Raw genomic sequence first — 27,772 nt, forward strand, 5'->3', positions numbered from 1 at the left:
AGCCCTCCTCCACTACCCCTACAAATTCTTGTAGTGGTTTTCAATTCTGAACCAGTGATTGTGCCTCACTTGGACTACTTAATGCTTGTACATGTTCCTGACTTTGAAAAAAGGGTCACTTACTGGCCAAGGATCAGCATAATTGTTTTCTATGTATGAACACTACCTGTGATAACTTCCTACGTTAAACTGTAGGGTACAGTCACATCAGAATTGGATGGCAAAGTATAGGTAGTTCTTTTTCTCCTAAAGTATTAAAATGATATATTAAATTTTGATTCCTTAATTTTCTGTGCCCTTGTTATATGGTTTCCCATACTCTTATGGACCCAGGGACTATATATTGACCCTTGGTATCATTTACTTGCATTTGCCACTCTGCTTCTTCTGATTCCATTCAAAGCACTTATACTGTAATGTTTGCTCATTAAGACCCTTGCCCCTTTGGCTTGGATGTAAAACCATAAAGAAGGTATGCTTGCCAGTGCTTTGATTGCTCTAATAGACTGCTTCTCTATTTTTCAGTAATAGGCATTGAGAAGTTAATACTGAATCCTGTAGGGGGAGATGGTTGCAAACTTGTTGAGAAAAGAAGCCAAATTGATATTTTAGCTTATGACAAGACAAGCTGAAGGAATGAATCTAGAATTTGATGTATCATGTTATACTTGAGTTATCTGTATTATTAATAGCTATGCTAGCACTTCTGTAAATTATGTACTCTTAACAATGTGTAATTTTGGCATACATTGGCATATATTCTATGGATCGTGTTTTAGAAATGCTTTGCTGCTATTGGCTGTATACTACTGTAGAAGCTTTGTGATTAGATACTGTTTCTTTAAATACTGTGTTATTTGATTGTCATTAGCCTATGCCCCAATATAGGCAGAACACATATAAGGCTTTACATACACTATGTTAAAGGGCATTAGAACCTTTTAATAAAATATTAAGTAGCAGCTACTCACTGTGGTCCAGTTTGTGCCTGCCTATTTCTGCTAGAATTGAACACTAGTAACATGGCATGTTGACAACCAATAAAGCTGGCCATACATTGACAGATCCTCTAGTTTGGTTGCCTTGAGGTGGGCAATATTGGATTGATCTAATCATTTGGACCAAAGACTGACTGATTGGATCACATTGATTGTATACAAGCTGTTGGGACAAGGGCCACATCAGCATGCCGATGGCATTTTTAAACCTGCAAGGTCAACATCTGGCCCTGCCCACAGGCAGCTTTTATCAGCCCATGTGTGGCCACCTTAAGATATGTTCTGTTACAGTTCTACCTGCAGCCATTTGAAAACTGTTAATCACTGATATCCAGGGTTGAACTGGGTCGGCAGAGAGATATCCCAGTGGGCCCTGGCCCTCACAGCACCGCTACCAGCCTGGGTACTGCATTGCCCCCAATACAGTTACTTTGGAGTGGCCACAAGATGAGCAAGGGTACAAGGCTGGGGCAGGATATAAAAGGTTGGATGGGTTGCACATGAGTTTGCGGCAGTGAGGGAGTTTGCGACTGGGTTGGCTGTGGTTGGCCATTGAGGTGGGCCCCAGATCCCACAGTCCAACACTGCTGATATGGTCACTTGCTTAAAAGCAAGCATCTTATTGGTTGCTGTGGTTTACAGCAGCTGGCCAGATTTAATGGTTTTTGTTATATAAAGGTTTTATTATTTTATTGTCTCATAATTTTTAGACATTTCTTATTCGCGTCTGCGAAAATATGTATCGCAGGAAGAGTTAGTTATCTTTTTAATTAGTGTGAACTTTCGGAGCAATAAGTTGACATGCCACTGTTCTCACAAGTATTTCACAACTTGCAAAACTTGTCAGCTGTTTTACATTGTTTGCTTACCCTTAAGGAAGTGACTAAAAAAGCCAATGAAATCCACAGTATGTGTCATTTTGCCTCTGTATTAGCTCATGTCTGTGCTTGTATTCTCAACTAATAAAGGATGCGTTTTATTAGGGACACTTTATGCATGCTTCTTCTATACAGTAGGTTGCTGCTTTTAATGTGAGAATCAGAACCAACAAGCTTACCTACACATTATAGAGTGAGCATGGAGGTATATACCATGTGACCTTCAGTGCTAGTACTGTGAAGGCCATGTTGAAGTGCAACTGCCTCACCTTCTTTTTAAGGACACACAGAATTCTAGTCAACAAGACCTATTGATGAGTTGATATTTATTATTCTTTGTATAATATATGTGGAGTTTCTGTAGAATGTTCTCATTCTTCTCCCTTTACTTTTTTCTGTTGCCAGCAGTTACGAAGATGCCAGGGGGAATGGCAGTATATTGCAATAGTTTAGGACTGGATCATGATAGGTTATTAGATTATTTGCCTCCAGGGCAGGTGGTCATACATAAACAAAAATGGCAAATATGATTTTTCAATTTGCATTCACACTTCATCATTAGTGTGTTGAATAGTTAAACTGAGCCCTTCAGGTCCTAGAGCTTTACTCCTTCAGACATTTAGAAGAAGTATATGTGGGACTTAATGGGTGCTGCTTACATGGGACTGGATGGGTGCTGCTTGGGGAAGCACATCATGTGGCTGAGAAATTCCTTACCCACTGTGCACCTTTCCAAACGTTCCAGACGTTGGCTTGTGTGTGGTCTTTCTATTGAGAAAGGGTGGGTTTTATTATTTACTCTCTCTGTTTTTGGGGATATAGCTCCCTTTAGATTGACAAGAAATCATTTTTAGGTACAAGTCACAGGTATTGGACAGGCTTCTGCACTTTCCATTGATGTTAATAGGATATTGTCTACGGGAGTTATAAGTATTAGAAGTACAAACACCCTGTGTGCCACAGGCCTATGGGTAATGGGATACAGGCCACTTCAGAGTGTTTTGTTACCCAATCCATTTTGGCAGATAAGTGACAAATCATTCAGAATGGCCCTCATTCATTTCTATAAGAACTTACAGTTCAGACAATTATTGCATAAAAATGTCAGACAGCATTTTTCAGTTGTAATCACCTCACTGCCTAGTGCTCCATCAGGCTTGAGAAATTGCCATAAACAGGGGTTTAACTTCAGGGTCTCTGGCCCCTAATAGTAACTGACTCCTAATTTTTGATTGCTAGTCAGACCACAGATCAAATATTATAAACCTTGTGATATAATTTTAATAAAGAGCACAACTGCACTGTAAATTAAAGATTGTATCACAAAGTTTATAACATTTGAGCTCCTCAGTCAGCCAGTAATGGCTCAATGTCACCTACAAACAATGCAGCCTTTAAGGCCGCACAGAGAAACGTCTTTGCACATTAAAAAAATAGGCAAAATGTGTGTAGTGGATGGGTGTGAGCAAGTACTGCAGCATTATTTGTAGGCATACATTCAAAAAATCTAAACTTTTACACAAATTCTTTAAAGTCACTGGCCTAAATGATACTTGGAGAATTTTCCATCAAACAGAGAAAGACTTTACCTTTTTCTCCTCTCCCCACAATATAGGAACTAGAATAGATTATATTTTGATGTCAAATAATTTGCTAAGTAAAATTATAAGAGCTGATGTCTCCTTTCCTAACTAATCTTTTAATGATATTCCCTCTAGTGAACTTTCTAGCCTTAAAGTTATACCGAAAAAAGATAAAGATCTTTCTCTCCCCTCATCTTATAGGCCAATATCTCTATTAAATCAAGATATTAAGTTATTATCAAAAATTTTGGCTGATAGATTGTCCCTAATCCTTCCTTTTGATATCTCTGAAGCTCAAAACTTAAAAATAGACCAGGGGTTAAGAACATAAGAGCTTTACTCAATATAATATTATTTTACCAAGAAACATAAGATTCCTTGCTCCATAATTAATATTGATGCTGAGAAAGCTTTTGATAATTTGATTTGGGACCATCTTTTCAGTTGTTTGGATTTATTTGGTATTAATGGCCCATTTTATCATTACATTCAATATCTTTACTCTAATCCCAAAACTCAAGTCATTTTAGGAGGTGCCCAATCCAAACCTTTAAAAATTTTTAAGGGGACTAGACAAGGCTGACCCTTATCTCCCTTGTTATTTAATATAGCTTTAGAACCATTGATTAGAGCTTTCAATTCTTCTAAGGCTTTCCAAGGTATCACTATTAACAAGCAGCAACTTAAGGTACTAGCATTTGCAGATGACTTGCTGCTAATCATAAAAAATCCCAATAACTCTCTTAAAGCTGTTTTTGATATGCTTGTGAATTTTCAGTCCTTTTCAGGATATAAAGTAAATGTTGACAAGACTGAGATAATGAATGCATTTGGCTCTATATCTAACTCTCTTTATTCTTTAATTGACTTACCTTTACTTATTAGACACTCAGATATTAGAAAGCTAGATTCTGCACTTGTGAAATTTATTTGGAATGAAAAAAATTCGAAAAAAGCTTTGTCCAAATTAAGGGGACCTGCTAAACTTGGTGGACTAAAAATACCAAATTTTAGAACATTTAACCTGTCTGCTCTAACAAGATACCTTATTGAATTGATCTTTCAAAGTAACAAATACACTAACCCAGAAATAGAATTACTCGATGAACCTTATTCTGATATATTTTCTGCATTACATAGTAAATGGAGTAATTTACCAAGAGATATTAAAAGGAATCCTCTACATCAGGACACTATTTTTGTATGGAAATATCTATTCTCCAGCCATGGCTTCAGTTACTCTCAAACTCCCTTCATGCCAGTTAAACTTCTACTGAAAACCTCTAGGTCTTCCTACTTTTTACTAACATCTGAGAAAAAAAACATCATATTGATGAAAGACTTACTAGATCCAAACAATTATTCTTTAATTCCCTGGCCATTGTTTAAATAAAAATTCAAGTTACTTGAAATGGATAAATACTTTTACTTAGCCTGCCAATGTGGTTTATCAGTGACTCACAATAAAGACAATTTTGCTGTCGCTAAACATAGACTGGCAGAGGCAATATTAGAATTTAAAGACAAACCACATAATATAAAAATCAACATTCTTTCTGGTACATTCTGGGATGTTTTTACCCAAGATAATCATCCCTTAGAGAATGTAAAAGTGGTCTGTTTATCTACAACACTTTATATCCCCTTCGCAATTGGTTAAGTCTATGCATGAATTCAACAATCTGATTTTTGCTGAAAGCTGGAGGATTCAGCAATTCAAACTTGCCCATCTAGGATATGGAAAACTTTTTGTTCGTAATAAGTGCTTTAAAACAAATTCTTTTTGCCCCAAATGTAACGAAACTGGTGTTAATTTATTCCACTACCTCAGGTCTTGTCCGAAGATTGATAACTTCTGGAACATGGTGGAAAGATTCTTGAACCACAGGTTGAATTTAAATATAAAGTTATCTCCTAGTTTCCCTCTATTACACATTAAAAAAGAGGAGGTGTTATCAAGCAGTCTCCTTAGTACAAAAAATTGATAAATTATTATTTTTGTTTATGGCTGCCTCTAAAAAAAAGCATTATTTTATTATTGGGTAAAAGAGGAAACCCCTCCTATAACAGAAATTATTTCTTATCATAATCAGCTTATCTGGCAAGGGGCCATCAAAGCAAAAACAAGTGAACCTAAATCCAGGATTCCTTTCAAAAATACATGGTCATTTTTCTTTAATTCTATAGATATAAGTAATAAGGATCAGATGTATAAAATGCTGCATATATAGATTTATTTCAATAATTCACGAACATATAAGCAAAATTATCCTTGATTTTGCTCTCTAGGAAACTTTTCTTTTCTTTTTTTAGTTTATCCACTGGGCATAGTTAGTTAATTTGTTTTGTTTTTCTCTATTTAAATTACTTATTTTGTTTCTCTGTAAGCATTCTATTTTCTTCATTTCTTATCTTTTTGAAGGACAAACTGTTGAATGTGACTATTGTTGTACAACCTACATGTTTATTGCAAAACTTCAATAAAATGTTTAAAAAATATATATATTTGTAGGCATACAACATAAGGGCCCCAAAAGATCTGGTGCTGGTCTCTTACCTTGGGTGATTGCAAAAGAGAGCACGGCTAACAGCCGTCTATTATTATAGGCCAGCTCAGGGCAGTACAGGGTCCAGTTCCATATATCGTACTGAATTAAGTGATTAAGTGTGTTGGTCTTTGCTGGATGCATTGGTTTTATATAAGGTAATAATTGTGCGTGTGTGCATGGAAGTTGCACTGGCACAAGGACTGATGTAGATAATACAACAAGATGGAAAGTGCTAGTTCCTATGTTGGTGCTATATAAACAGGGGCGATTCTATACATATTGCCGCCTGAGGCGGCTCCTGGATGCCGCCCCCGCTCCCCAGCGCTTACCTTCTGAGCGCAGGAGCGGGTCCGGGGGCAATTGCAATTGCGCTCTCTGCACTAGAAGAGCCGAATTTCCGGTTTAAAAACTGGAAATTCGGCTCTTAAAGTTACCAGGAGCGCCTTTTTGAGTTTCTCAACTCGCCTAATGGCAGAAGCGGCCCTGTATATAAACAGTGGGATGACTACCATGCAGGAGGCCCCCCAAAACAGAGGGGGAGGGTCAGGGGCCCTGACTGTATGGTATAACCTCCACCAACCCTTTCTGCCTCATTTTCTGCTGCAAAGAAAAAAGCTGTCTGAACTGAATTTTGCAGGCTGGGCCCCCAAAATGTTCTTGGTGGGGTCCAGCTATTACTGGTTACACCACTGTATTTAAATAAGGACCTGTGCCTGAAATGGTGGAATTCTCTTCTAAGCTATGAAAGTAAGTGTATATAATCATAATAATATATCATTTTTAAAATAAATATCTATAAATAGTGTTGATCTATTAGATAGGGCTGCTACCTGGCTGCTATTTTATGGGAGTACCTGATAAAAATAATCTTCCATAACATTCCATGATATTATTGGGGAACAGAGACAAAAATATAGGAATGCCAGTATAGTTATCAGATGTCTGGCACCCCTAATATAAAATGCTACATTGAAATATTATTACAATTACTATAGCTAATATAGCTATGAGCCTTCGGCATATGTCCCTTTGCCCTGTATTGAGTACAAAAATAAATCCAATGCTGAATCCAATCCAATGTAATATAACTATGTATCACTAAATTATAACTTTATAACAAGTCTGTGTGTTTTCATTGCAGTCTGCAGATTGTTCCCATTGGGAGAGAATACATGTGTAATTGATGGGTGACAGCAATGTTCCCACTAAGCTGCACGCTCGTGCACACACACATTTTGAAGCTAGCGCACACAACAAATTGTAGTGTACACTAAGAATTTTGTGTGAAAACACAAAATTTTGCATTTATTCTAATCTGAGTTTTAAAAATGCACACACAGGTTTAAAATGTGCACACAGCTGATTTTTTTTGTGCACATAGCCAAGAAGGAATCAGAGGAAATATTGTGTGCCAGTTACTGAAATGATCCCCATTGTTATTTATTAAATGAGGGTGCAGTTCAGCAATATTTCTACATAAACTTTGCTTGTCTTCTTTCATTCCAATTGATATCCATTCAAATTGGCAGTTGGACTAAATGAGCATGTGACTGCAGATGTTTCAAAAACTCTAGGTAGGAACAAATGGTTTGAGTCAATAACCCAGTTGCTTGGATCATTACAAAAGCATTGCAGCACTATTTGCAGCAGAAAGAGAGCAACAAAGGCTTATAGAGCCTTTCAGCAACCTGGGCATAAAGATGGTAGGCCCATCTATAGCTCAAGTACTGATAAAGCTGTCACTAAATGGGCACTACCCTGATGCATTGCACGAATAGAAGGTTTATTCAACAAATGTAGACAAGACCTTCCCTGCAGGCGCATCTCAAGTACAGAGAGAGCTTTAAGCAGCGCCATGGAAAGAGACAGATCCAGACACCAACACACAAGCAGGTGAGATGTCTCTCAGGGGGAATAAGTGGAAACAGAGGAGAAGGATGAAGACAGTAAAACTGAGCCATGCTCAAGGCCCATGATGGACTTGGTGCTCAGCAGAAAAAATCCAGAGGCAGATCCTGGAGGCTCAGTAATAAAGCCAGCAGATCTGCGCAAGGGCCACTCACAAGGGAGCAACTGGATACAGAACTGGACAAATACACTGTAGATGCTAAATTGCTAGTGAAACAGTAGATCAGTGAATGTGCATTGCTCAATCCCCATCTCTTGTGTAGCTAATTTGGCCAGATGAGTTGCACTTCCATTGTACTTGTATATTTTACTTAGCCTTATCGCTGTACACTTTATGTGATATAATACAAATATAAATATTCTTGGTTATGTGCTAAGAATAATGATGAACGAATCTGTCCTGTTTTGCTGAAAAATTTGGAGAAAATGTCATGCTTCAAAAAAAAAAAATTTGCGTCCGTCATTTTTAGTTGTGCCGTGAATTTTTCCACACAAAATTGTGTCGCCCATTTCGCGACACAATTCGCCAATTGCGAAACGTGGAAATTCAAAGCAAATTCATGCCTGGCGAATTATTTCACCCATCACTAGCTAAGAATACTGAAAGAAAATATCTGGTTTATTTTTATGAGTTACTGGTCATAGGACTATGGCACACATGGCCCAGTACTAACTATGGGTCGCTCTTCATTTCTTTAAAAACCTATTGGTTGGCTACTTTTTTTTTTACAGCACTCGCTGTTGTTCTTACTTTCCATATTAATATCCTTTGCGTTAGGAATATTCATTTCTATTTCAATTTCTTTATTTCCACTTCCAAGTTTGTTAAGGCCAAATGCCAGTAATGTAGCCATTGTGGACCTACAGTATATAGGCCTTCTTCTTGCTACTACTGGTGCTTAGACATCAAGCTATTTAGCTGTGATCCAGCCTGCTGACCCCTGGTGATTGGGTGCTTTATGACCCATGGGAGAGAAGATGCTGCAAAGTAGGAGTTTTAAGGTGATTTTAAAAAAAATTTCAGAAATTGTTATAAAAACCACTTGCAGAATGTATTCTTTCAAAACTTTCCTGGGGTACAGATAATGTTAGTGAAATGTTTGGCCATTAATCTAAAGAACACTGATTTGTGCTTTGACAATTTGGTATTGTGGTGCTGGAAGTTTTTGACCCATAACATTTCTATAAAACTATACAAATTTGGTATTGACATTTTTCGGAGACATGGGACTTTCCAAATCCGTTGTATTTTTGTACATAAAATAAAATATGTTTCTGATAGACCAGCCATAAGAGGCATCTAGAAGAGAGGCTCTTGGTTGGTCAAGGCTTACTTGAAGAAGAGGAACTGCAACGACATCTTCCACAAAGAAATCTGAGGATATTTATTGCCACCTGGCATATGAATGGAAAAAAGGATATTCCAGAGAGACTGGATGATTTGCTATTTCCATTGGGCTCTGATTCTGCATAAGACCTTTATGTTATCAGAGTGCAAGAAGGCTGCCCCAACAGGCAAGAATGGCAAAACCGTCTGCAGCTGACACTGGGGCATCGTTATGTCTTGCTCCACTCAGCAGCTCATGGTGTCCTGTTTATAAGGCGAGATCTCGTGTGGTTCTGCTCTGAGGTTGAATGTGCAACCGTCACTACGAGATTCTTCCCAATGATTAAGACCAAAGGGGCTGTGGCTGCTTCATTTACATTCTTTGGAACCTCATTCTTTTTTATCAATGTCCACTTTGCGGCAGGAGATTCCAAAGTAAAGAAAAGAATACAGAATTATGAGAAAATAATCAAAGACCTGCAGCTTCCAAAAAATGTTCCTGACACAAACCCCATTTACTCTGATCCCGACGATGTGACAAGCCAGTTTGACGAAGTCTTTTGGTTTGGGGACTTCAATTTCCGCTTGAGTCGGAGGGAAGTTGATTCCATCCTAGAACCTTCCAGAGAATAATATGAGGTCCCTCCTGCAGTATGATCAGCTGTCAGAAGAGGTGACTAAAGGTTCTATATTCAAAGGATTTAAGGAAGGCAAAATCCATTTCCGTCCCACATATAGATTTAATATTGGATCCGATGACTATGACACCAGTAAGAAACAGAGGACGCCTTCCTACACTGATTGAGTGATGTACAAAAGCCGGCATCAGGATGATATTTATGTTCTGAAATATGGCTCTTGCTCACTTATGAGACAATCGGACCACAAACCTGTTTTTGGGCTATTTGAAGTATTGATACAACCAGGGTCCAATAACATTCCTTTGACTGTTTGAAAGAGAACTTTATTTCATGGGAGTAAAAAAAACTGACATTAAATACAAGAAATGAGAAAGCTGAAAACCAACAGTCTATTGGCATGGGGAGGGTGGGAGGGCCAGATCTTGGCATGCCAATGACTTGGGTTTTTTGCCTTAAAACACGCACTTGATGCACTTGCACGTTTTGTGAATATCGCCAGTGCTGGCATTTTAACCCAATTCCTATAGCCAGCAATGGGAGGATGGCAAAGGGGCGATTTCACACAATCACTCTAGGCAAAACAAGCCAAATGATAAAGTTGCTACATCCAACTTCCATATATTTATAACATTCAACCATACCATGTAGGACTTATGCTATTAAACCAGGGATGGTGAACTTGAAGATCTCTCCCACGAAAAAGCTACAGGGAGAGAGAAACAGCCAGTGAGAATATATGACTGTCAGTTAACATAATACAACAGCCATGGGAGGGATGGCAAGGGGTGATTTCCAACATTAATCACAAAGGGCACAAGCCAAGTGATAAACTTGCTACAACTTGCATACATTTATAGCACCATTATGTTGGACTTATGCCTTTATAATATGGATGTTGGCCTTAAAGATCTCTCATACAAAAGCTACAGCAGAAATAACAGCCAGTAAGCTTGATCCCCTTTGTACTGCATTTTCATATCGCCCTTGGCAGTGTTTAGAATCCCTGTCTTCCCCTATAAGATTTTACCATTCCCATAAAACAGACCCACAAGGAAACTTTTATGGGTGTTTGGAGGATTCACAACATTATAACATGGCACTCTACAGTGCATGCGCTTCCCAGACCAGAACAAAGAGAAGATGGAAGAAGCCGAAGCTGCTTTTAGCAAACAGGAGTAGTGATGAGCGAATCTGTTCCGTTTCGCTTCGCTGAAAAATTCGCGAATCTTTGAAAAGATCCGCGAAACGGCGAAAAATTCGCGAAGCGGCGAAAATGTCGTGCGACAAAAAAAATTGTCGCCCGCGGCTATTATTTTGTCGCGCACGGCTCTTGTTTTGTCGCACGGCTCTTGTTTCGTCGTGCGGCTCTTGTTTCGTCGCCCGCGGCTCTTGTTTCGTCGCGCGGCTCTTGTTTCGTCGCCCGCGGCTCTTGTTTCGTCGCCCGCAGCTATTATTTTGTCGCACGGCTCTTGTTTCATCGCCCGCGGCTCTTGTTTCGTCGCGCGGCTCTTGTTTCGTCGCCCGCGGCTCTTGTTTTGTCGCGCGGCTCTTGTTTCGTCGCGCAGCTCTTGTTTCGTCGCGCGGCTCTTGTTTCGTCGCCCGCGACTATTCTTTTTTGACGCCGCGACAATTTTTGGACGTACGGCGAATTTTTCCGCGGCGAAATTTTTTATCCGTTTCGCGAAACAATCCGCCAATGGCGAAACGCGGAAATTCGCCGCGAATCCATGCCTGGCGAAACTTTTCGCCCATCACTAAACAGGAGCACACAACAGGATAAATACAGGGAGAATTCCATTTATAATACCCCAGGACAGTGGTATGGAGGTTTGTCAATTTTATGATCATAACTTTGTAACTAAAAACCCCTGTTTTTGTTAAATATGAATAGATACTAAATTACTAGTGAACCAGGGGATCAGGGAATGTGCATTGATCACTTCAGATCAGACAGATCCGATTTCATTGTACTTATATATTTTACTTAGTCTAGGAGTGCTCCCACAACCCCCTTTTGTGTAATTTTATACTTTAGCAGAGTTATTCTGCAGGCAGAATGGCCAAACCAATTGGTGGTCTTAGGCCTTTAAAAATTGGTGTTGGTCTAGCAATCACTCTCTCCTATAAACTAATGGTGGGGGAGGGCTAAACCCTGTGAATAAAACCAGTTCCCTGGTCAGAAGATATATCAAATCAAATCAAATCACTTTTATTGTCACATCACGTTACTGGTACACAGATACAGTACATATGAGTGAAATTCTTATGTGCAAGCTACACAAGCAATAGAGGTGAACAATTTTAAGAATAAATATGTATGTGAATAATACAGTAGTATTAGCTTGAGCAAGTATTAAAAAAAAAAAAAAAATACTTAGTGACTATAACCAGAGGTAAATAGTTAGAACCACCATATGGGGTTTACCTTGACGAGGTATGGTGGCTTGTCAATTTTATGATCATAATTTTGAAACTTATCAGCCCTGTTTTTATAAATACACACATAGATTCTAAATACTATTTACTTGCGTACTGCATTTGTCCCAAGCAAAAGGAGAGCAGGATGCAGAGCCTGCAGGATCCCTGAGCAAGACTTGTATCCATCAATAGCCAGACTGGGGCAATAATGATGATTACCATCTAATAAAGATTTGTCTGGTTACACAGCAGATTTCTCTGTTTTTCTTTATTCCTTTAAACGGTTATAGATAATTTGGAAGATATGGGTATGTCACACTTGGTACCCATATTTTTAGGGATGCTTGTCCCCACATATCTTTATAGTCTTTCTTGATACATTATAAACATGCATTATATGTAGTGTGTCTGTCTATATATCACGATGACAGGGTAAGAAGTAGAAAAGCTGCAAGAGTATGCCATCTAGTGCTCATTCAAGCAGCACTTCTTCTCCTGCTCTGGTTGTGCTCTACTTGTTACAGCAAATAAAAAACCTAGCCCAAGTTGCAGACCAGAGGTAGGACCCTCTCTTGCTCAGCCCTCCTCTATAATTACCCAACTGGCCATAGAAATGAATTCTGAATGTTTTGCCACCCAGCTGCTGAACTAGACAAACTCAGGTGACAAAATGCTCCAAATTGTCCCCAGAACCGATGGCCATAGTTGTGAGTTGTAATGTTATTTTAGCAGGGGTGTCTGCTCTGGGAGCTGCACTTTTTTGGAGTCCACCAAGCAGCAATTGCCAGCAAAAGAAATTTAGAAATACAGCATCAAGCCCCAAATACAGTATGACTGTGCAATAATCACAGCATTGTCTGGCCCAGCATGGAGTATTAACCTTGGAAGTGAGGAAAGGACAGCCAAATGTTATATACTGTAGATTGGGAGACTCCCCAGTTGCTGGTTTGATAAGACCCCTAAATCAGATATTATTCCTCTGACTATGATGTCCAATTAGTGGTTAAAAAAAAATTTATACTGCAGCAGTAAGAGCGGAAAGATAAAACAGTGTGATAGGACAGGGCTAAATAGCACAGCCGTCATTGTTCAGTTACTTATGTCTGCTTCAGTCATGGCATGGGCATGGCTTAGATTAATATGGCAGTCAGATTGCTGTGTAGATCTGGATGTGTGGTCTGTGATGAGAATGGTGTTGGGTTGTAGATCTATAAAAAAGTTTAGAGGAGAATGAAGCCCATTTTCGAAGAAATTGGGGGTGAAAGTATCAGAGCCTGAGCAAATAAGAACGCTTTGGGAGACAATATGTGGTCTGTTTTCTTTTCCCCTATAAAAGGTAGGGTTACTCTGCTATGATTACTTTTATCCTACAGAAATAAGAATTGGCATGAATTAGTTTATATATGCATACATATATATAAACTAATTCATGCCAATTCATATTTCTGTAGGATTGTTTAGAACAGGATGGAAATGTTGTAAGCAGCAGCGTAACAACTCTGCGCCCCACAGGGCCCCCCACTACCTGCCCAACCGCCTCCTCTGAGCGTGCATGTATTGAACTTACTTTCATCACGTCAAGGGAGAGACATCTGCAGCCCGGGGAGCTCTGGTGGGGATCGGGTCTGGGTCGGGGGTTTTTTTTCTCGGCACTATATGGTTAATCTAATTATCTTCCCTGTTTAGACAAAAGAAAAACATAGATGTTTTGAGGCAAAAGGTATGTTCAGCACAAGCCTTATTCATTGCATGTTGATGAAGGGAATTTAGAGATATACTGCTCTTTAACAGAGATTAATAAATTTATTTTCGCCAAAATGTCTCAACAAATGAATGGAATATGAAAATATGAAAACTGAAGAAAAAATTGCTGCTAAAATAATGGGGAGGGGGGGCACAGGGCTTCATAAAATACTAGATGTAATTTAGCATATATGATGTATTTTATATGCTTTACCTAGAATATAACAGGAAAAGTACATCTGAGCCCTGCAAAGATTGCAGCCTGCTGCTTGGGCCAATGTATAAAACACAGAAATACTTTGGAAAAGGTCACTAGAATCTGATATGAGAATGTTTGTCCAAGTGCAGTCATGAGTTATTTGCTAAGGACGTTGTTCCATCGGCTACTAAAAACAATTACTGTATTGTGTGGGTTTTTTTTGTAATACCATAATTACAGTTGGTATTTAATATAATATACTTTCCATTTCATCCGTCATGCTGATGTGTCAAAAATGTAGGTCCCCCAAGAAATCTTCTGTTCCTTCAAGAAAGCTAAGCTATGTCCCTTACAATGGTAAAATGAAATGTAACAGTTCTGCTTCTTTCAGGGGTGGTTAATAAAATGATACTGTGCAAATGATTAAACAAAATGATGTTGCTAAAGTTTCTAAATGAAACACATATATCTGTGTGTATGTTTAGTTTATCTAAAAAAGACAAAACAATTCCGCTATGCCCATTTTCCACTTATTATGAACACAAATAAGAGAAAAGGCTAACGGTACATTTTCCTTTAGTTGTAAATGTAGAGGTCAGTTTTGTAACACATGAATATATTGTGCTTGTTATGGACAAACTATACTTTTTTGCTACTGGTTCTGGTATCCTTCTTCCTCCCAATGGTTGCTGAAGGGTAAAATACATTTGTGGGTGGGACTGGGTGGTGCTATAACCAGAAATGCCTGTTTCATCACTTTAGTGCTTTATACTCGCAGCTCAGCTAGATCACAAAACGTTTGAGGTATTAAAGGAATGTTTTGATCAGGCCAAGTGGAAGAATTCAGCTTATTCAGGTAATTTTAACCTAAATATCTTCTTTCTACTTCCTGAACAGAATGTGTGTGCCTGTGAGCTTAGGTTGGAGAGAGTGGCCTTGCCAGCTCTGAGGATGCCTGAAGCAGGGAAATGCCCATGAATGTATGTATGTATGTACTGTATGTATAACTTTATTTATAAAGTGCCACAAGGGTACACAGCGCTGTACAGTCTTACAGAATACAAAATTACACACAGGGAGGACAAGTGATATAATAAATAAATACAATAAATATATATATATAAGTGCCATGTGGTATGAGACACAGTAGGAAGGAGGTCTCTGCCCCGTAGAGCTTACAATCTAAGTGGTTGGGAATGTACCAAGTCTGGCTTCTACATCATCTGAGGCTGCTACTTCCTGATATCCACTGAGCTCACAGGCATTGGCACTACGGGCACTGGCAGACAAGCTGTGGATTGGATTGTATGTGGTTTACATGACAGCAGGGAAATGCCCAGTAGTGCCCAAGCAGCCTGCTATTGATTTCAATGGCTAATGTCACCACAGGTACCAACATTCTAACCTAAATATGCTGCTGTGCAATTTCAATCCAGAATCCACCTGTACACACAGTGACAGCTGTCTGCCTAAGGGCAATAGCAGTTTGCACAGGCGAGATCAGTTGTTTCTGGTGGTGGAAAAAAACATGGGAGGAAAAACAAAATATATCCTATTGGGTTTAGTTGATGTTTTTTACTTTCTCTCTATAAGTAGATGCATTGCGTGGTTATAATTTAATAAGATGAGCAATTGTCAGAGATATTAAAAAAACGAACAAACAAACAAAAAAAAACAGGTATACATTTTGTGCAGAATTAACACATAGGAGGGTGTTCATGTACTAAAAACCAATATGGCAATGTTGATTCTGATCAACCCATAACAATTAAGAGATTCATCATAGCAAATATTGAATCAATAATCAGTTTAAAACAATTCTTTCTGAATCAACCTCATTCTGATCAATCGGGAAAAATTCAGAAAAATTTCATAACAATCAATAGCAACACAACAAATTTGTGAGTTTTTTCAATTAGAATAAACTTAAAATTTACAAAGTTTGCTTATTTATGAAAACATTTAATTCTAAAAAACTTTATTGAATAAGACTGCAAAGAAAAAAATTAAATGCATCAAAGTAGTATTCTCATCATTTTCAATGGGTCTAAAACTCTCATACAAATTTTAAAAATTCAAAAAAATAAATTTGAAAAAAACACTTTAGTTTTACCCATAACAGCTCCCATTGATGTCTACATGAAGTTTTTTTTTTTTTTTTAAAATGTTGCCCTTATTATGAATCGAACATTCATGTTTTGGAATAATTTAATCATGGCCAAAAATTTAATTAAAAAATTAATAAATGTATGTATGTATAACTTTATTTAAAATGCACCACAAGTGTACGCAGCGCTGTACTATCTTACAATATACAAAATTACACACAGGGAGGACAACTGTTATAATAAATACAATAAATAAGTATAAATAAACAGGGAGTAAGTGCCATGTGGTATAAGACACAGTAGGAAGGAGGTCCCTGCCCCGTAGAGCTTACAATCTAAGTCAGTGCTGTCCAACAGGTGGCCTACAACCCTCCTTTGTGTGGCCCCCCACCTGTCTGGCTGCTTTAATGGTTTACCTTTGTGTAAGATTTAAATGGTATCAGTACTGAGATTAACTGGCCCCCTGCATTGCTCATGCCTCAGATTCAGGCTGTAATCCCCCTGTATTGTTTAATCATGTAATCCCCTGTGTTGTTCACACCTTTTAATCCCTGTATTGTTCAACCCCTGCATTGTTCACACCTCAGGCTCAGGCTGTAATCACCCACATTGTTCACACCTCAGACTGTAGGAGCAGTAGAAACCCACAAATAAACCCTGCACATTACAAGATATACCTATATACTGAGGTGGTACTGCAATTCAAAAGGTTTTTAATATATAGTTATTGTGCAGACTGTAGGAGCAGTGCCAGCATTGTGTCACTGTATACTGCCTGTGTGTGCCATACTCTACCTACCCTATGCTGCCTGTGTGTGCCTTACTCTGCCTACCCTATGCTGCCTGTGTGTGCAATGCTCTGCCTGCTCTATGCTGCCTGTGTGTGCCATACTCTGCCTGCCCTATGCTGCCTGTGTGTGCCATACTCTGCCTGCTCTATGCTGGCAGGGTAGGGCAGACAGAATATGGCACACACAGGCAGCATAGGGCAGGCAGAGTATGGCACACACAGGCAGGGTAGGGCAGACAGAGTATGGCACACACAGGCAGCATAGGGCAGGCAGAGTATGGCACACACAGGCAGGGTAGGGCAGACAGAGTATGGCACACACAGGCAGCATAGGGCAGGCAGAGTATGGCACACACAGGCAGGGTAGGGCAGACAGAGTATGGCACACACAGGCAGCATAGGGCAGGCAGAGTATGGCACACACAGGCAGGGTAGGGCAGACAGAGTATGGCACACACAGGCAGCATACGGTTGAGTTGGTCTTTTGAATCTATCAGCCAGTTGTATCACTTCCTAAAAATTAAAGTTAAAGGGGTTGTTTAACTTTAAATTAACTTTTGGTTTATTGCAGAGAGTGCTATATTAAAACAATTTGCAATTGGTCTTCATTTATTATTTGTGATTTTTTAATTTTTTATTCAGCAGCTCTTTAGTTTGGAATTTTAGCAGTTATATGGTTGCTAAGGTTCAAATTACCCTAGTAACCAGCCAGTGGTTTGAATGAGAAACTGGAATATGAAAAGGAGTCGGGCTAAATATAAAGATAAGTGTAACTGTAGCTTCAAAGTGCAAGAGTTTTGTTGCTGTTGGGGTCAGTGACCTCCTTTTAAAAGCTGGAAAAAGTAAAAAAAGGAAAGCAGATAATTAAAAAAACAATAAAAAATAAAGCCAATGGAATCGCCACTTGCCATTTCATCAGTGGTGTTGATGTGTCGAAAATGTAGGCCCCCTAAGAAATGTTCTGTTGCATTAAGAAAGCTAAGCTATGTCCCTTACAAGGGTTAAATGAAATGTAACAGTTCTGCTTCTTTCAGGGGCAGTTAATAAAATGATAGTGTGCAAATGATTAAACAAAATGATTTTGGTAAAGTTCCTGAATGAAACATATACATTATTATACAATTTTCCACTCATTATTAAGACAAATAAAGAGAAAAGGCTCCCTGTACAACGTATTGCATGTGATTTTATTGTGGGTGTATTTACAGTAAATTTTACATAAAACAAACATATTTTCCTTTAGTTGTAAATGTGGAGGTTAGTTTTGTAACACATGAATATATTGTGCTTGTTATGGACAAACTATACTTTTTTGCTACTGGTTCTGGTATCCTTCTTCCTCCCAATGGTTGCTGAAGGGTAAAATACATTTGTGGGTGGGACTGGGTGGTGCTATAACCAGAAATGCCTGTTTGATCACTTTAGTGCTTTAAACTCGCAGTTCAGCTGGATCACAGGTTTAGTCAGCTTTCGAGGTATTAAAGGAACGTTGTAAACAGGCCAAGTGGAAGAATTCAGCTTATTCAGGTAATTTTAACCTAAATATCTTGTTTCTACTCAGTGTCGGACTGGGGTGCCAGGGGTCCACCAGAAAACCTTAGACTCCAGACCCAGTCACCAAACAATTTTTCCTTCTCTCTTCACTCAAATTATTTATTCTCTTAATCACTTCCCCATACATATTAGTATTTATTCTTCCTTCCAGTCCGACACTGTTTCTACTTGCTGAAAGCAGAATGTGTGTGCCTGTGAGCTTAGGTTGGAGAGAGCGGCCTTGCCAGCTCTGAGGATGCCTGAAGCAGGGAAATGCCCATGAATGTACCAAGTCTGGCTTCTACATTATCTGAGGCTAGGGATGTAGCAAACGCGTTCGCGAACTTACGCCAAAAAGCGCGAATATTCGCGAACTTTGCGAACCCCATAGACTTTATTGGGAAGGCGAACTTTAAAACCTAGAAAAGCCATTTCTGGCCAGAAAACTGATTTTAACGTTGTTTAAAGGGTGCCATGACCTGGACAGTGGCATGCAGGAGGGGGATCAAGGGCAAAAATTTATCTGAAAAATACTTTGTTGACACAGCGTTGCGTAAAACCGCAAAGGCAGCTGGCAGACCTAGTGGAAATACGCAGCGTTTTTTGCTATTTCGCACTATTAGCACCATGGAAACGGGATTTGCTTAGACCAGTACTAGGCTGAAAAACAGCATGTGTGGCTTGTGCGGCGTTTTTAGGCCGAGAAAAAACGCAGCGGAAAAAAAACCGCGGCGAACCCTAATTGCGAACATACGCGAAAAGTTTGCGATCTTCCGAACTTGCGAACACCCAATGTTCGCGCAAATTAGTTTGCTACATCTCTATCTGAGGCTGCTACTTCCTGATATCCACTGAGCTCACAGGCATTGGCACTACGGGCACTGGCAGGCAAGCTGTGGATTGGATTGTATGTGGTTCACATGACAGCAGGGGAATGCCCAGTAGTGCCCAAGCAGCCTGCTATTGATTTCCATGGCTAATGTCACCACAGGTACAGGCAGATTTTAGCCTAAATATGCTGCTGTGCACTTTTAATCCAAAATCCACCTGTACACACAGTGACAGCTGTCTGCCTAAGGGCAATAGCAGTTTACACAGGTGGGCTCAGTTGTTTTTGGTGGTGGAAAAAAACATGGGAGGAAAAAAAAAATATCCTATTGGGTTTATTGAATGTTTAAATGATTACGGAAATCCCTCATCCAGATAACCCCCAGGTTCTGAACATTCTGAGCTGAGCTGAGACTTTACCATTTTTCCCTTTATCTCTATAAGTAGATGCATTGTGTGGTTATGTATGTAAGTATATGTTTATTTATAAAGCGCTACTTATGTACGCAGTGCTGTACAGTAGAATACATTAATAAAAACAGGGGGTTATTAAGATAATAATAGATAAATACAAAGTATAACAATAAATACAAATAAATACAAGATACAGATGCAATAAGTTAAGAGTCAAAGACACAAGAGGAAGGAGGTCCCTGCCCCGTAGAGCTTACAATCTAGATAGGAGGGGTAACTTACAGACACAAATAGGCAAATATAAGTGCTGTAGGTCACAGTGGGTGACACTACAATATAAGTGCTATAATTAAATAAGGAGCGATTGTCAGGGATATTTTAAAAAAAATACAAAAAACAGGTATATATTTTGTGCAGAATTAACACATAGGAAGAAGTTCATGTATCAAAAACCATTATGGAAATGTTGATTCTGATCAACCCATAACAATTTAGAGATTCATCATAGCAAATATTGATTCCAATAATCAATTCAGAACAATTCAGATCACTCTGATCAATCGGGAAACATTTGAAAACAATCAATAGCAACATGGGGAGGCTTGTTTTTAAAAATGTAAATTTGTGAATTTTTTTTCAATTAGAATAAGCTTGAAATTTACAAAACTTTGCTTATTTATTAAAACATTTGATTCTAAAAAATGCTAAAAATGCAAAGAAAAAAATTAAATGCATGGAATGAGCATTCTGATCATTTTCATTGTGGAATGAAACATTCTGCGATAATGAATCCTAAGTGGCGAATTAGTGATAAAAATCAATGTTTATCGAATCATTCAAGTTGGTCTTTTGAATCTAGAGAGTGCTTTTTTGAAACAAGTTGCATTTGGTCTTCATTTATTAGTTGTGGTTTTTTAATTTTTTAACTTTTTAATGGGCAACTCTTCAGTTTGGAATTTTAGGAGCTATATATTTGCTAAGGTCCAAATTACCCTAGTAACCAGCCAGTGGTTTGAATGAGAAACTGGAATATGAATAGGAGAGGGTCTAAATAGAAAGATGAGTGAAACTGTAGCTTCAAAGAGCAATAGTTTTGTGGCTGTTGGGGTCAGTGACCCCCTTTTAAAAGCTGAAAAGAGTAAGAAGAGGAAAGCATATAATTAAAAAACAATAATAAAAATTAAAAATGAAAGCCAATTGAAATGTTTCTTAGAATGTGCCATTCTACATTCTAACATATTAAAAGTTAACTTAAAGGTGAACCAAATCTCTGAAAGATGTTAGCAGGATTCCCAGAAAAAATAAATATGCATTTTACCACGTTGAAAAAAGACATACATTCATCAAGTTCAACCCTCTGTCTATATGAAACCTGCCTGACTGTGAATTGATCCAGAGGAAGGTAAAAAAAAAACATCTGAAGCCTCTGCAATTTGCCTCAGAGGGGGGAAAATTCCTTCCTGACAGCAAGATTGCAGCCGGACCAGTCCCTGGATCAGCTTGATCTATGAGCTGTCTTCTATACCCCTGTATTTCCTCATTTTTTAAAAGCCATCCAACCCCTTCTTAAAGCTATATAATATATCTGTCATGGCTTCATTCTATCATGCACCCACAGGGTAGAATTAAAGCAGTTATCTCTAGCATTGCTGTGTACTGAAACACATAAAACCACATTGTTCTAAATAAGCCTTTTAAAGGAGAACTAAACCCCCCTACCTATAACAGCCCCCTTAGCTGCCCTCCATCTGCCTCCCTTACCTCTCCATCCCGCATAATCTGTTATGTAGAAAGGTGGCCCCTATTTGATAACCTGAGCTACAAAAGCAGAGCAGCGCAGCGCAGTGGAGTTCCCAAGCGCCATCTTCTGTCCTTTCCAATGCTCTTTGGGTTTCTTCGCCAAGCCAGCACGCGCATCTGGGGCTCAACAGAAATCAACTTTAACTGCGCATGCTCCCACAGGGTCCCTGTCGCTGAAGAGATCCAAAGAGCATTGGAAAGACAGAAGATGGTGCCTGGGAACTCTGCTGCGCTGCTCTTCTTTTTTTGCTCAGGTTTTCAAATAGGGGCACCTTTCTACATAACAGATTATGCAGGGAGGGAGAGGTAAGGGAGGCCGATGGAGGGCAGTTAAGGGGGCTGTTGTAGATAGGGGGGTTTAGTTCTCCTTAAACCTCCTGTACTCTTTGGTTGCTGTCAGGGAACAACAACTACAGGTTTGACTTTATGAACTGTAGCTGAGGATTTACTATATTAGAGCTTGGTTATACTAATACTAAAGTTACACTTTGGGTATATTTGTCTTTAAAGCAACTGATTGGCTCATTATAAGTCATTCTTAGCCAACTGGTGTGCTGTGGTTATGTCAGTTGTATGGTTTATCTTTATACAATGCAAAGAAATGAATTTGTGGACAACTTGCATTGGTTTGTCTGCTCCCTCAGCAATTTCTCATTGGGTTTTCCCATTGTATGCACTTTTTTACATAGGTTTTATTTTTAGTATTCCATGCTAAGTAATCGACTAGGGATGCACTGAATCCAGAATTCAGTTCGGAATTTGGCCTTTATCAGCAGGATTCGGATTCATCCAATTCCATGCCTCTGTCCGAACCTAATCTGGATCCTTAAAATCATTTGACTTTTTGTCACAAAAGACAAAGGATTCAGATTCAGTTTGGTATTTGGCCAAATCTTTCACAAAGGATTCAGGGTTCGGCCAGATCCTAAAATAGTGGATTCGGTGCATCCCTATAATTAACTGCACTGCGAAGACCCCTTTTCAATCTGGTTTGGTCCCTATAATGTGCAATTGCAGGTTCCTGTATTTATGTGAGCTACTTATTTGTTTGCCTTGTGCTTTTGCTGTCCCCTGACAAACACCCCCTTTATAAATGCTTTTTCATTACAGGTGTGCCTTGTGCCTGTATTTTGGCTTTTATGATGACTGTACTTTTATGATGAGTGGGTAGAGTGAGCACAAAGGGATTTAGTTTGATTATCATGCACAGATTAGAAGTGCACAGCCACCATTACTACAAATCATTAACACTTTTTGATTGATGACAAATATTTCAAAGTAACAAAAAAAAAAAATAGACCATATCTTTCAATCTATTTTTCTTTATTTCTGCTACATAGGTTACATCATGGCTTTGAGTTTGTACCTAGGCTTTGCCCTGTCATTTGCATTGTTGGCAGTGGTAACAGTTGAGATGATGGTGGGTGCTCCACAAGCTTCTGATCCTAATACCGAAGGAGTTAACAACGCTACCAACTTTGCCCTGGAACAGTATAATCTCATGTCAAATGATGCGCGGAGCTACAAACTAATAGATTTAATAGCAGTTAAAACCCAGGTAATATATCAGAAATTTCAAAGGTGATCTATAGCTCTCTTGATGCTGATACTGGGTGCCTTAGAAATGTAATGCTTTTATGTACTATTCCCATATGTAATAAAAGGCACTAATTTTGCCCAGTAGTAGTAACCCATAGCAACCAATAAGATGTTTGCTTTTAAACAGGTAACCAGTATATGATACCTGCTGATTGGTTGATATGAAATACTGCACCTGGGCAAACTTAATGCCTTTTATTACATAGCTCCCTGTACCCCTACTGTATGATATTTACCAAAAGATATTAGAAAACTAAGTGTAATAATTAACTTATCTGTAAAAACATGTATTGACACTGACATTTAATATGGTAATAAGCTTAAAAATAACAATATGTTAGCAATATGTCTAGAACTTCAATATGGCGTTGATTTTTTTAGGGATGGAGTTAGTGCTTAAAGGGGTGTAACTGACTGTACTTTGGCAGGTTATGGGGTATGTTCTATATGGGAAACTTTGCTGGTTGGCATATGTTAAAGGAACAGTAACACCAAAAAATTTAAGTGTATACAAGTAACTAAAATATGATGTGCTGCTGCCCTGCACTGGTAAAAGTTGTGTGTTTACTTCAGAAAGTCTACTATAATTTATATAAATAAGCTGCTATGTAGCCATGGAGGCAGCCATTCAAAGGAGAAAAGGTACAGGCACATAGCAGATAACAGATAAAACACTATTGTATTCTACAGAACTTATCTGTTATCTGCTATGTAACCTGTGCCTTTTCTCCTTTTTTCCAGCTTGAATGGCTGCCCCCATGGCTACACAGCAGCTTATTATATCAATTATAGTAGTGCTACTGTAGCAAACACACCAGTTTTACCAGTGCAGGGCAACAGTGCATTATATTTTTATTACTTTAAAGCTCTTTCATTTTTTGGTGTTACTGTTACTTTAAGAAGCCTTGCTATTTACATTTGCAGTAGGCAGGCTAATTGTTCTCATTCAAGTTTGGTGATTTTGCATAAATCTAATTTGATTATCAAAGCACTACTAGTAATAACAAGTCAAAAATGGTTCCTTTCTTCAGCCTCTGATAAACCTGCTTCTAAATGTAAGCAATTTAATATGATGATTTATTTCATATACTGTAATAAAAGGTCTCACATATGCACAGGGCATCAGAGAAAGCAAGGTTCCAGAACAGTACCGCCGTACAGGAACAAGAATATTCCATTGAGAGCACATGTCAAACTTGAAATTGGAGCTTCTTGATCATTGTGGCCAAGTCCTGTGGTAACCAAAACTCCCTTTGTGCCAAGGGTCTTAATCAACCTTTTAATGTTTGTGATCAAAGCTCTCCATGGCCATCAGCAGTAACATTAAGAAGTACAAATACCAATTTACGGCACATCACTTTTGTACTGTATGTTTAAATTACAATACCTAATTTTCTATCTCTCTCTAATGATATAATTCATTTGCAGGTTGTTGCTGGAGTAAACTACTATTTGACTATGAAAATTGGTGCAACAAATTGCCGAAAAAATTCTGAAAATCTAGAGGCCTGTGAACTGGCTCAAAATGATGAAGCTCAGGTACAAAGCTGGTGATCTAAGAACAAATCCAATCATTTTTCATAGATGTTTTTACTGACACCGACACATTTTCAGCTAAAAATACAGACACTTAGCTCTTAAAATTACCAGGGATGGCTATGGTAACCATAAATTTGGTTGGTGTATTGTAAAGATGGCAATTGCACCTTCTACGCTAACGAATCCCACTCCCCGTGTCCCAGTTGAGGTGCTGGAAGTAGGCACAAGGGGTGGTTACCTCTAAGCATTTAAACACTGCAGGAAACTACAAAACCTAATATTGCAGTGCAAGGCCCCTTATGGCTGCCAGTCACTTGAAGGCAAATGATACTTTGCAGTCCAAGCAACTGTTCAGGGCTTACTCAGAATGCAAGCATTTAAATCACAGTGGCTCACTAATCAGTGTATTCCTACACACCCTGGCAGACAAATATTGCACCTTAATGGAGAACTAAATCCTAAAAACAAACTTGGGTAGAAATTAATATATTTTATAAACTGAACTTCAGACACCAGCTTAAAGTTTCAGAACCCTTATAACGGTAATGATTCAGGCCTTTAAATTTGTCCACAGGGGGTCAACATGATTTTCTTAGGAGTGTCATTGGCACTGCACATGCTCAGTGTGCTCTGGGCAGCTGTTGAAAAGCTAAGCTTAGGGCCTGCCATCTAAACTGATGCTACAGGGCTGATTATTAAATTCTGATGCAAATTGTACTGGTTTCTAAGCTGCCATTTAATGAGAGTAGTGATGAGCAAAATTGGGCGCGGTCGCGTCAAAAAGCGCAGGCGACAAAAAAAAAATAGCCACATGCGACAAATGCGTTTTCCGATTTTTTTGCCATTTTGCAAATTTTCTTGCTGTTTCGCGGACTTTATGGCGAAGCGAAATGGGACAGATTCGCTCATCACTAAATGAGAGTCCAAATTAATCAGCTTTATATCATTTATATTCTATATATACAGTACAGTATATTGTGAGTGGGTCCCTAAGCTCAGGTAAGTGACAGCAGCACAGAGCATGGGCAGTGATTCAGCAGAAGAGAAGATGGGGAGCTACTGGGGCATCTTTGGGGGCACAGATCTTCCTGCTAAAGGGCTGTGGTTGCCTTGGGCTGGTACAGAACCCAAAACATAATGTATTATATAATAGTATTTCTACTTCTTTCGTTAAGCTTTAGTTCTCTTTAATGTGCAGTTTCTAGTTAGCTCCTAACCACACTAGCTATACTATATGACCTATGACTTTTACCAAGGTACCTACAGTATGATGCCCTGTTTTAAGGAGGGAATTACAACCTACTTCAAGTCATGTAATTTAACACAGGATAGCTTTGGATGGAGATCAGTTGCATGGGTGCTGGTTAGGAATTGTGAACAAATTAACAAAGTACACTGTGCTCACAGGTCTTAGCATTAAAATAAAAGTGTTTTTATTGAAAATCACTAATGTTTCGGTGACCTTCCTCAGGGGAAAAAGGAGGGAGGTCACTTCACTATTATTGTCCATGAAGACAATAAAAACACTTTTGTTTTGATGCTCAGATCTATGAGTGCAGGATATGTTTTACATGTATATCCCATAAATACTGTATATCATATACATACAGAAACATCATAGTCTATATTTGTACATATAAAACAAGTATCCACAACTGCCTGTGTCATAGACCACAGTGGTCAATAGAAGCATATGTTCTCTGCGATTTGCCTAAATCACCGCAGTTGCCTTGAGAGCAAACTTCGGCGACTTCAGCAAATTGCGGCGCCGTGTATGCCATCCCACCGGCGATTAACATTCTAGCCAGTGGGATGGCACTGCAGGGAGATTAGTCACCTGCGAAAACAGAGATTTGTCGCGGCACGACTAATCTCCCCGTGTGTCACGGCCCTTAGGGTTCTACCTCCCCTTAATCATAGGCACTGACTCCAACAGCTATAAAAATATTACTTTGTGAGGCTACAAATGTATTGGTATTGTTACCTTTTATACCTTATCTTTCTTTTCAGGCCCTCTCCTGTATATCTCATAGTCTCTAAGGTAAATTAGACCCTAGATTAGACCCTAGCAACCAGATAACTGTTGAAACTCCAGAATGGAGAGCTTCTAAACAAAATGCTAAATAAATCAAACTGTTTACATCATACTAAAAATGAATTAAAAGGTGAACTGTTGCTTTTATTTGATGCTTGATGATAATATTAAGTATGGTTTATGTCGCACCAGTTTCCCTTTCATGCTGTGTCGCTGCATGGGGAGACATAGTGCAAGTGTCCATAGCATTCACCAATGTGAGCAGCCACACTGACTCTGGTGTTATGTATCATTATACCAACAGGCCATTATAACTAACACTCATTTGTTGTATTTTGCTGTTACAGACACGGATATGCACATTTCAAGTTTATAGCATTCCATGGAAAAATACGATGTCTCTTGAGGACTCCAACTGCGAGGCAGTGTGAAACCAAAAGACTGTGCCCAGAGCTGGGAACGAAATATTGCTTGCAATGAAGAAACTCCAGCTCAGTGTTTTTATGTCTTATTAGAAAGAAAAACTGTCCTGAAAATCCATGGGATGGTTCTCTAGGATAAAATTACTCTGAACAGGAATGGCTGCCCAGTCTTTCGCATTTTCTGTCTGTTGTATTTGTGGGAACTTGCACAGCCATTCAAATTAAAATCTACCTAATACATCAATAAATCACAGAAATATTTGAGAGAACTGATATTTATTCAAAGCCATAATCAAATGTCTTATTGTCACACAGGGCCGCCAGCAGAAATCACGGGGCCCCTCACAACAAAATTTTCTGGGCCCCCCCCTCCTCCCACGCTCTGCCCCCCAATGGCCCCTCCCCCAGTGATCCCTGCCATCAGCACAAAGGACACACAGACACTGGTAGCCAGGGCCCC

General features: G+C 38.9%; 1 protein-coding gene and 1 pseudogene across 2 annotated transcripts; both read left to right on the top strand.

Annotated features, from left to right (window-relative positions):
- The first annotated feature begins 7,983 nt into the window (after nucleotides 1–7,983).
- LOC100485732 lies at nucleotides 7,984–10,253 on the top strand (annotated as a pseudogene).
- Nucleotides 10,254–14,995: 4,742 nt separating this feature from the next.
- LOC100485583 (cystatin-like) lies at nucleotides 14,996–27,578 on the top strand. 2 transcript variants are annotated; one of them, XM_031902639.1, is made up of 4 exons: nucleotides 14,996–15,100; nucleotides 23,058–23,275; nucleotides 24,745–24,855; nucleotides 27,238–27,578. In XM_031902639.1, the coding sequence occupies exons 2-4, from the start codon at nucleotides 23,066–23,068 to the stop codon at nucleotides 27,319–27,321; spliced, it is 405 nt and encodes a 134-aa protein (XP_031758499.1). In that variant the 5' UTR covers nucleotides 14,996–15,100; nucleotides 23,058–23,065; the 3' UTR covers nucleotides 27,322–27,578. The 2 variants fall into 2 exon arrangements, with proteins under 2 accessions (XP_031758499.1, XP_017949729.1); XM_018094240.2 differs by lacking the exon at nucleotides 14,996–15,100 and adding an exon at nucleotides 18,564–18,669.
- The last annotated feature ends 194 nt before the right edge of the window (nucleotides 27,579–27,772 follow it).

The sequence above is a fragment of the Xenopus tropicalis genome, chromosome 5, assembly GCF_000004195.4.
Source record: "Xenopus tropicalis strain Nigerian chromosome 5, UCB_Xtro_10.0, whole genome shotgun sequence".
NCBI lineage: Eukaryota > Metazoa > Chordata > Amphibia > Anura > Pipidae > Xenopus > Xenopus tropicalis.

Coding starts and splice junctions, on each gene's coding strand:
- LOC100485583 (XM_031902639.1), top strand. CDS start 23,066: ATGGCTTTGAGTTTGTACCTAGGCTTTGCCCTGTCATTTGCATTGTTG. Junction 23,276..24,744: donor TAATAGCAGTTAAAACCCAG/GTAATATATCAG, acceptor ATTCATTTGCAG/GTTGTTGCTGGAGTAAACTA. Junction 24,856..27,237: donor CTCAAAATGATGAAGCTCAG/GTACAAAGCTGG, acceptor TTGCTGTTACAG/ACACGGATATGCACATTTCA.